Source organism: Phalaenopsis equestris, unplaced genomic scaffold (assembly GCF_001263595.1).
Source record: "Phalaenopsis equestris unplaced genomic scaffold, ASM126359v1 Scaffold000002, whole genome shotgun sequence".
NCBI classification, from domain to species: domain Eukaryota; kingdom Viridiplantae; phylum Streptophyta; class Magnoliopsida; order Asparagales; family Orchidaceae; genus Phalaenopsis; species Phalaenopsis equestris.
The window spans coordinates 15,678,070-15,688,382 of NW_018164444.1; the positions used below are offsets into that span (position 1 = coordinate 15,678,070).

The 10,313-nt window shown below is 34.2% G+C and overlaps 2 protein-coding genes across 3 annotated transcripts; one reads left to right on the forward strand and one right to left on the reverse strand.

The window, feature by feature from the left end:
* Positions 1-2,061: 2,061 nt before the first annotated feature.
* Positions 2,062-2,947, forward strand: LOC110038598. Of its 2 annotated transcripts, none has more exons than XM_020743490.1 (3): positions 2,062-2,192; positions 2,355-2,510; positions 2,667-2,947. In XM_020743490.1, exons 1-2 carry the CDS (start codon positions 2,187-2,189, stop codon positions 2,508-2,510), a joined length of 162 nt encoding a protein of 53 aa, XP_020599149.1. In that variant the 5' UTR covers positions 2,062-2,186; the 3' UTR covers positions 2,667-2,947. The 2 variants fall into 2 exon arrangements, with proteins under 2 accessions (XP_020599149.1, XP_020599139.1); XM_020743480.1 differs by having other exon boundaries at positions 2,355-2,506.
* Positions 2,948-7,704: 4,757 nt separating this feature from the next.
* LOC110033541 (carotenoid cleavage dioxygenase 7, chloroplastic-like) lies at positions 7,705-10,313 on the reverse strand (the record flags this gene model as incomplete). The annotated part of the gene is given in 7 exon segments (XM_020737566.1): positions 7,705-7,955; positions 8,080-8,406; positions 8,493-8,569; positions 8,654-8,932; positions 9,010-9,141; positions 9,216-9,344; positions 9,689-10,313. Coding segments are annotated over 7 exon segments (1,716 nt in total), but the record flags the coding sequence as incomplete, so codon positions are not given.

Consider the following 10,313-nt stretch of genomic DNA (forward strand, 5'->3'; position numbering starts at 1 on the left):
TGAATGCCATTAAAATATGTTTAGGGTTCTCCTCCTCCATTAAATATGATTTGCACGCTAAAAAATGAAATAAATATGGATAATTACATACGCACCACTCAAAACATTATTATTTACGAAAATACATTCAGACAATAATTTATAATTAAGTAAAAATTAAAAATATGGGTTAAAGTTTTATTTTTAATTTTAATATTTAAGCAATAATATAAAAAAGGATGAAAAAGGGTGCTAGATTATATGAAAATATTGACTTTATATTTATCATAATAGATAAACTTTTTAAAATATATCGTTATTTATTATATATAAGAAATTAGCCCAATTATTTTATTTACCAAATTATCTTTACTCTGTGAGTCCCATTATACTACTTTTAATTTTTTTTAAATTTTGTTATGGTACTTAATTAATTTATTTATTAAATATTTTTATTGTTTTGTGAGATTGACATTGTATTTATTTGATATGGAATCTAAGCATGAACTAAGCCAGGAATTTAAGAATAATTTGAATATTTTATGTTATTTTCATACTTTATTCACATATAAATAAACTCAATGTCAATTTAAGAAGATTAATGAGTGTCAAACAGAAACACTCTTCTTATGTCGATAAGAGAAGCTGAAACACTAGATGGGTCTTCTAGGCCTAATAGATTGTCCTAATTGTTGCACAACTAAAATTTGTATGTGAGCATGTGTGTCAAATTTACAATTATAGCACTTGTCTTTGTGAAGGACTCAGTGAGCCCCTCCATCGAGCTTGCGAGTATTCATGTGTGTTCTTCTTGTCAAGCTGGCCTGTATTTACCGAACCACACCAATGAGTTCGTTGAACAATCCTTCATGGTTGTCTTTAAGGCAGAATTAAGTAAATCCCAACTCATCATTGTCCATGCCTATGCTTATGGGTCGCCTGACACCTGCAATAATACATTATCAACATCAAATCTCAACATACCCCACACAATAAAACCTAGAATCAACTCAACATACCCCATACAATAAAACCTAGAATCAGTTATCTTTTTTCTGTAGCGCTACAGGGGCAAGAGTGTTGAGAGTGATATAAGAGAAGGAGGGGTAGCAGAAAAGAGGAGGCCACCCTTGAAAATCCTTTGCTCATTTTCACCTCTAACACTCACCTTACATGATCTCTTTATATTGCATGGATTCACGAAACATATTGGACTCTACTTCCTAAAAGAACTCAACAATAAGAAATTTCATAGATTGATTAGTTATATATATGAAGTTAAACAATCGGAATAATGGTTGATTTATTTGATTTTACAAAATTCATAATAATTAAAATAGAGAGGTGTGATTGATATTTATTTCTTTGTTTAATGAAATATACTAATTTTTTTTCCTGCAAAAATGCTCCTATGTTGATCCCAAATCATTTCCTTAAGTTAGTCATGACTAAAATATATTTGAACAATATCAACATAATTAAGTTTCATCAAAATATTAAGATCACATGTAAGAAAATTTTAACTTATATTTAAATATTGTTCAAAGTTCATTTAGATCATGCGTTTTAATTCAGAATTAAGTGTAAACTCTGTTCAATCATATAAAATAAGGCTTGGAAAGAATTCAAACAATGTTCAAATAGGGCAAAATAATAAAGTAATTACCTCAATTATAACATAAAAATTATAAGATACACATAATAGACTATTATCCAATAGTTATAGCACATCCTCATGAGAAACATTTCATCATTGCCTCTTATTATGAAATTATATATAGCACATCCTCATGAGAAACATTTCATCATTGCATCTTATTATGAAATTATATATATGTGTGTATGAGTGTGCGTGTGTGAGCTTGAGCTCAATCAAAACTTGATCTAAACATCAATAAGTTCCAATCTTCTATTTGGCTCCAATATAGAAAAAAATTATTACATCCGATGTCTGTATGTCTCGATGAAGACATGGAACAACACAAAATGTGCAATTAAATGACGGAATCATCATATACTCTCTCATTATAGCCCTAAATATTACAAATGAAATTCTTCAAAGAAATTTAATTCTATTTATATGATTTGTAACCACAAAAGGCCGAGGATTCCATTCTCGGGATAGCTGCTCAGATCACTGTTACCAACTCACCGGTTTCATTCTTCTCAACCGGCTCCGCCGCCTCGGCCGCCGCCGGAGATTAACGATGCCGGTAAACACTCTTCCTCTCCCAATCTCACCGAACTTCTCGCCATAAAACTCTCAATTTCGATCTTTGCCGAAATCTATAAACAAACTTTAGTGTGAGGATTGCAGCCTTATTGGGTTTTAGCGGGATCGATCTGTTTATCTAGGGTATTGTTCTTCGTTGCAGCTGAGAAGGCTTTTGGAGTTGGAGCCGCCGAGCCCACTGAGGTACCTCATCGGCGCGGCGATCATGTTGGTGGGCGTTGTCTTGCCGCTGAGTTACATGATTTTGCGCAACAAGAGAGTTCCTTCGTCATCCACCTCTCTCTCTAAGCAGACGTAGGTGGGCTTTTGTCGGTCTGGTTTCTTGCCCATGCTAGTTCCTTAGGCCGCTTCTTGTGGATCTAATGACCTCTTCCGCTGAGGGAAGATCTCAATTTTATCGATTTGGGGATCCGATACTAATTGATAAATTTCCTTTTCGACTTTGACCTTGCAGGAGCATCTAAAGGTTGACTAGATCTTGGTACTTAGATTCTTTTTCTAACAGTCACTCTGGTCTGTGTGGAGTTCGCGTTTCAAGGATGTGGAAGCTAAAAAGCTTCTACAGTTGGCTGGTATGGTGTACGGAAATGATTTCATTTTGATGGTTGAATGATTTGTTCTTATTTGTTAGAAGAAGATATGGCGCTTATTCGTGTTAAAATATTTCTTTTTCATGTTTTGTTCATTGAAATTAGCTTATTAGTGGAAATTCAACTGATGGTTTTTTTTCATTGATATTATCTTTATTTTTTTACTTATCCAAATCAGTTGATTAATAAATAAGAAGAACACTTTCACCAATTAGATAAGCTTGTTGGAAACTTGCAGAAGGAAGAAGAGCCATTTGAATATAGATATGTCATTAGCTTACTATCTGAAACAATCCATGCATATGCAGCATGAGCTCTCTTTTTATGCTGATTGCTTTCAAGTAGAAAAGATAGTCTAAATGGTATGATTGATTAAGTTTAGAATAATGTGTTCCAGTTCTGAATTGAAAACATATCCTTTTAGAAAACACTAACTTATTTGTCTTTTGGGTTTTCCACGTTTGGTGTTTGTGCTTTTATTTGACCACATCTTAAATATAATCCATAAACTAAATTAAATCTTGAATGAATGATTCACTTGAAAGAAAGCCAAGAGTCATTGTTCTGAACCCTGTTAATTCTTAGGAGATTTGTTATGGGTTTGTTTTAAGATAAAGCCTCATTGAACCAGCTCTGGTACAATTTGGTGTTTTCTGGTTGAAATTTGTAGGAGGCAGATGATGAAGAGGCGAAAGATTTGAGGAAGATTTAAGAGGAATCACGACTCAAACAAAAGTGTGAATCATACATGATCTTGTTTCTAGTGAGAAGCAGTGGTCAGGGGAGAAAGAGGGAATATAAGAAAATAATTAGTTATCATATCAAAGTATAGAATTAACCACATTGAATACAATCCTAACAACCATCTCAAATTTAAGCTTAAAATTATCTAAAAGGATAATTAATCATAATTTAAATCAGAATAAATATAAGTAAATAAATGTAGTTTAAATTTCGTAAACTGATTTGGTCCAACCTTGACTTGGTTTTATTCTAATTCTTGATTTGTGCTTATGTGCTGCATCGATGCCCCCATGGACAAAAGATCCAGGGCTTGTGGGGTCAAACGTGTGGCACTCTTCAAGTAAAATTGTTGCATTTTCATCACCTCATGTATGATTTAGAGTCTTCAATAGGAGTATGATTCTTCTAGTGAATAGAAGCTTGACGCGTTGAAAGATTGTTTGTATGTATAGAAAGATTTAAGGTTACGATGATAAAACATTACATCATCAAAATAAAGCACGTGAATGAAATTAATTTTTTTGAGGCGATTTAATCTAACAAGTATTTGATTTTAATATCCTCTAAATTTTGTATAGCTAGAAGATATTTTGCGGAGCTTTTTAAATGTGTGCGGAGGAAATTGCTTGGTTGAGTTCAAATGAGCAAGATTCCTACTTATATAAATAGTAGCAGTGGCACCATATTTCTCATTTTTCTTCGTGAATTGTTGCTTTATATTGGCTTGGATTTTATGTATATGCTCAGCAAAAGATGCTTTGGATTAAGAATATGTAGGCATAAAGTATACAAGCTTTTTAGCGCTCCTGTCATAAACAACTTTCAATGGAGATTTCTTAGTAGTGTGATGCGCAAAACAATCATTGGTAAACTCTATAATATGTAGCATTAGATTCTATTTGTCTAAACATTCACCGACCAAACATTCTAAGTAAACAACCTAAATTCATGTCGACCACTTATTTTTATCCATAAATTTATAGATGGAGACAATAAGAAAAAAAAAATGGTGTAAATTTTTTTTCATAAAGTTCTCTAAATGCGGACAAGAAAAAATACATCAAGATCACAAACTATGACATCAAATAATCCAAATATTCTAACAATTTCTCTTAAACTAAGCATCGACAATTTCAGAGGAAGTCATGAAGTTTCTCTTTTTAGAAAATTTATCTACACAATGAATATAAGCTTATACTTGTAGAAAGTTCTAGGTATTTAGAATGAGATCCATGTTGAATTTGACCCATGAAGCATTTGACATGGGTAAGAAAATGTATATACATTAAAAGTTTGTTTAGTAAACTTATCTAATTGGCACGTATGACATTAAGATTGACCAATAGTAATATATCTTACGAAAGGGCAATAGTAATGTGATGAGATTAATGTGACAGTTTTTTCTCATTTAAGGTGTTCAAATTAGTTCACCATTTGGAATTGACGTATAAAGAAGTCTGGAAGTGAAGTGCATGGAATGCATAATGAAAAACTCTTAAAAAGATATTTATTAGTAACTCAGAGCACATTTATTGTCTTTTATAAAATGAAATATAGAAAGAGAATCGTGACAAGAAATGTATTCAATCTTTAATCTATCAAATTTAAATACCTAAATAAAAGCAATTGTTTATTGGGTGCATGATACTCAAGGCCAGGTATGTTCTTATTAACATACGCCTAATATCCATCCACAAAAGCGAATGCTTGAGGATATGCAAGTCATCCATCATGCTAAAAATTATTTTCCATTGTGATTGCAAATATTTCAAGGACTCACGATCATAATAGAGCACAAACTTTTTTGATAATTTATGATTGTAAATCGTCTATCTTAGTTAATCAACAATATATTTTATTTTTTATTTTTTAAATTATATTTTTTTTTATGGTGTTCTTGGTTCTAAGCACCCCCATACCAAACTTAGAGGCTTTCCATGATATCTCATAAAATTTTAAAATGTCAATTGTTTTGAGAACTGAAGTAACAAAATTAGTTCTTTGATAGTGTCGAAGGCTTTTTTGTATGTAGGGTATGCAATGAGATTTAACATTCTTAGTACAGCAGTTAATGGAGCCATAATGATGCTTCATTTCTTAATGAATATGTGATAGAGAATGTTTTAGCCAATTTAAGACTGTCTTAACGTTAATGAATAAATTCTATATAATGAAGGTAAATGTGATGTAGCAAAATGGTTGCAAACATCCATGGGCAATAAACCACATCCGGTGATATCAAAATATTTATCTTTTTATGCAAGAACTTGACATGTTTTAGTGACAGGAAATTATGCTCTATGATGACAACTGGTTAGAATTGGTTAAAGATTTCATTCTGATCTTTTTGTAATATGTATACAATTCTAATAGAGATTCCAATAGAAAACATGAAAGTTTATGAAATAATAATTACTTTATTATTATGATAGTACATTCATTGATGATGTGGTAGATTAATAGACATTAAATAATTACAATAGGCCATAGATTGATGGGATGAAACTAATAATCTCACAATTCACTGAGATGGTATGAGTTGCATACGGTGAATGACTGCTAAGCTCGTTCAAACATTGTTGGAGATGGATTTAATAGAGGTGGATTGGATGGAAATGGATTCAACACATGCAACACAAACTAGTGTCCATTCATGCATTTTGTATAGTGACGGTGGTTATCTGTTAACCTGACATGTTGCAGTTAACGCGTCAACTTGGTCGATGGCTACTGAAGTTAACTCGATCATGTTGTTGGCCATAATATCACCTGAGGATAAGTTCGTTTCTGTAGTAAAAAATTTGATTAGCTTCATGTGCAAATTTATTTGTCTTGATTAAGATTTTTGTCCAGCTAAAGTCTGGGCATTACCCAGAAATATACAATCATTTCTTATAAATTTATGTGGTGGCTTGACAGAGGTTGAAATATATTATTTGTGTGGCTTTCATCACATCAAAAAATATCATTTAAACTTTTAAAAGTGAAATACGCATTTTACATGCATAAAGTGGCGCGCATGTAAAAATTGAAGTTTAGGTGTTAGATATGTAAATACATATGCATTGAGTGGTATGGTATGTATGTAAATTTTCCTAAATCAAAAATACCTTCATTTTGTTGTATCGTTAAAACAAATAATTCGTTTGTATACTTCGAATATATTTTTATATTTAATAAAAAATTGTGATATCTAAAGGAAGCAAAATAGAAAATAAAAAAATATGAATAAAATTAGATAAAAATGCAGGGGGTGGAACTAATTATATCAATAAATTATAATTAAAATATTATTTAAATGAATATAAATTTTATTTTTTAATTGTTCGATTTAAGCTTAATATTGAATTTAAATCTTATATATAAATCATAGCTAAAAATATAAATTAATTTTTAAAAAATAAGCTTAAAAATAATTTAAATAATTTTTATCGCATTAACTTAAAAATAATTAAATTTTCTCAATTTTTTCTTTTTAAAAAATACAACATTTATATTAAGTACAAATATATTTTAGGATAAAATGAAACAAAAAAAAATATGTTGAGTCTGTTATTTATTTATTACAAATACATAGGTTTTGGATGAGTAAATACGTAGGAATTAGGTGGTATACATGTAAATGCTCAAATGTGAAGACTGTTCGTCTGTGGAACGTGTGGAAGGTAGAAGATATTTTTTTGTCATACATTGCAAAATGACAAATGATTTATGTTGTTTAGAAGTAAAAGCATCTTTTTGAGGCCAAACATTAATGTGACTTGAATTTAAGGCCTATTTGAAAAAAAAAATTAAAATATTAACAAATAATTCCTAAAAATGCACTGATCACTTTTTAGGTGTTAAACATGTAAATACATGGGAATTTTGTGGTAGGTGTGAAAATGCATCTAAAATTTAAAGATAAGCAGAGTGGTCGACAACCTACTAACATCTGAAGCAGCAGCCATGGTTGACCCGCCCAAGCAATTTATGAGCACTTAGCTTTCATTTAACTAATTATTTTATATGAATAAATAATTATTTGATATTCATGCAAAGCGAGGATGTTAAAATAACCTTTTAACAATAACAACAAATGAAACACAGATCTACAAGCTGGGGGATGAAGGAGGATATATATATATATCTAAATATGGACAGTAAGACTATATATATATATATATATATATATGTGTGTGTGTGTGTGTGTGTGTGTGTGTGTGTGTGTCGACATTTGACGTTGAATTTAAGCACGGGGAGTGGTATGGTCCAAAAAGCATTCATTTTCCCTCCCAAAATCCATGGAAGCCAAAAGGGAAGGTAAGCTGTTCCGGCACTTCCAGCTTCACCACTACCGCATCATCATCATCTCCTATTCTCCTTGCGTCCAGCACTACCAGATAACATCTGTGCCTACAAACCGCATACTGTTCCACAAACCATGAAATACACATATCAGCCAAAAATTAATAATCAACACATTGCCACATAACTAAGACATACATATATATATATAGTTATATATATATATATATATATATATATCTCCACCTCTACAATGACGACATAGCCGTCTTCCTCATCTCCTGCCGAAGTACTCTTTGGTACAAACATGGGCTCTCCGATGAACCTTCTGCTCTCTGTACTCCATGAGCTGACGTCGCCGTTAGAACAATCAATTTTCACCACGGTGTCGAAAGGGAAATGTGGCAGTAACTCCGTGGAGCCGGAGGTTGAGCTGGCGTACATGAATCTGTTAGCTTTGCCGGAGTTGCTCGGATTGATCACCGGAAAATCACAAGGTTTTCTCCATTTGGTTGAAGAATTCGTAACAGAGCAACTGATACATGATCCCTTGCCATCTAATTCTAGTGATATCTATGATTTTATACACACCAGTGAAAATCTGTATATATCTCGAACAGAATCTTATATATATAATGAAGCTGGTTTGATTGATTTACCAGTACTAGATGGGGCAGCATTTCTTTTTCTTGGTTCATAAATGTAGGGTCCAGCTTTGAACTTCGCTCATCATACCCTACAAATTAGTGAAAGGAAATTATAGAAATCTGCTGTAAACCCAACTTGGCTGGTCTATTTAGTTAAATAAATTGACCATTACCGAACATTTTTCTGTAGCTGAACCAATGGTATGAGCAGACAGAAGCCTGAACATTAATCTGTATGTTTCCTGCAACATTATTCTCTTCAAAGGCATTGCCCATATGCATTGTCCAGAGTTGACAAGGAGCTTCAACTGCAGCTCTGGTCCAGTTCCTTCCCGGAAATATTGCGTTGTCTGAAAATCTTGGAAGCACGTAAATCGGAGTTGTGGGCTGACTGGAATTCACTGAAATACTTGATATCGCTGGGGCTAAACCAGCCGCTGCAAGCAATGTTCCTGGATGCATTCTAATTATTAATGCGAGTAGAAATTAATTAGAGTTAAATAAATTAATTAATGAACACAGATATAACCTTTCACATCGGTCTTGGTGCGGTTTCCCATGATTATATAGTAGGAATCAGTGAAGGCCCAGTCATGGATCAGCAGCTGCTCTGTAATGAGAAATTCCTTCTTCTGCTGCAGCTCAAAATTGCTGTCAAATTCTGTTTAAATTTTTAAGTTTCTGAGATGGAAATGTATACAATGATGTATGTGGATGGAGGTGGGGGACGTTTACCATAGAAGGTGAAGTTAGATTGCGGTAGAAAAATGTCTTCAGTGTCGCAGGAAAGTAAAAGAAGTCTGTTTCTCTGCGCATCGACTTTGTAATGTGATATAGTTCTCTTCGAATCCTTCCCCAGCATTGCTGGACTCATAAAATTAGTAAATTATTATTCACTAAGTATATATGGACAAGAACATAAATTAACATGTAATCGAACTATTTTTCTATTTCGCGTGCAAGCAAAGGCTTGAACTTTATTCCATTTGGGCCAACAACCGCCCGAGTTGCTTCCAAGTTATTATTATACGTATGACGTCGCAAAATCCAGAATTTCTCCAAAATTAACTAAATCCACCTATCCCATGACAGTAATTTATGATTAATTAATCCGATGCCCTGTTTAATTAAAATGGTTAATCATGATCCGGCAAGCACGAAAGTTGGTGCCTTGAGTTAGCTTGCCTGAATTGCATAAAATATCTCACCATGAAAAAAATGCTTAGTAATTCCGGCAACTAGATTCAGTACTCCGCCGGCGCCGGCGCCGGCGCCGCCTCCTTGCCGCTCCTCCGCCGTGGTGATAAGATCCGCCAGGCCGATGGTCTCCAACGACGTCGGCTCCAACTCATAAGGATGGCCTCCCTCCCATAGACAGAACAATCGTCCGCCCCACCTCAACACCGTAGTATTTGCCACATTCCTCAGCATGTTGGAAACCGGAGATGTCCAAGATGATGATTTGAACATGGAAAAGGGTCCCGGTCGCCGGAACCTCCATTCCCCACTCTCCACCACCCTGTCCTCCGTCGCGGCAGCCGTCTCCACATACCTCGCTGAATACATAACCACTCCTCCCCCAATGAAGTGGAAGGCGCGAAGATATCCGTGGCCGTCGAGGGGATTGACGGTGGATCCTTGATCGTCGGCCATCATGCCTGGGCCGGCGAGGTAATATGTTCCGAGGGGGAAGTCGGAGGGGAGCTTGCCTTCGGCGGGGAGGAGGGGGATAGGGTCGGTGGACTCCGCTGGCTGGGAGGTGAAGAGACGCTGGTAATCATCGAGGGCGGCGAAGGAGGAGGAGGGGGAGGCGGAATGGGGGAGGTTGGGGGG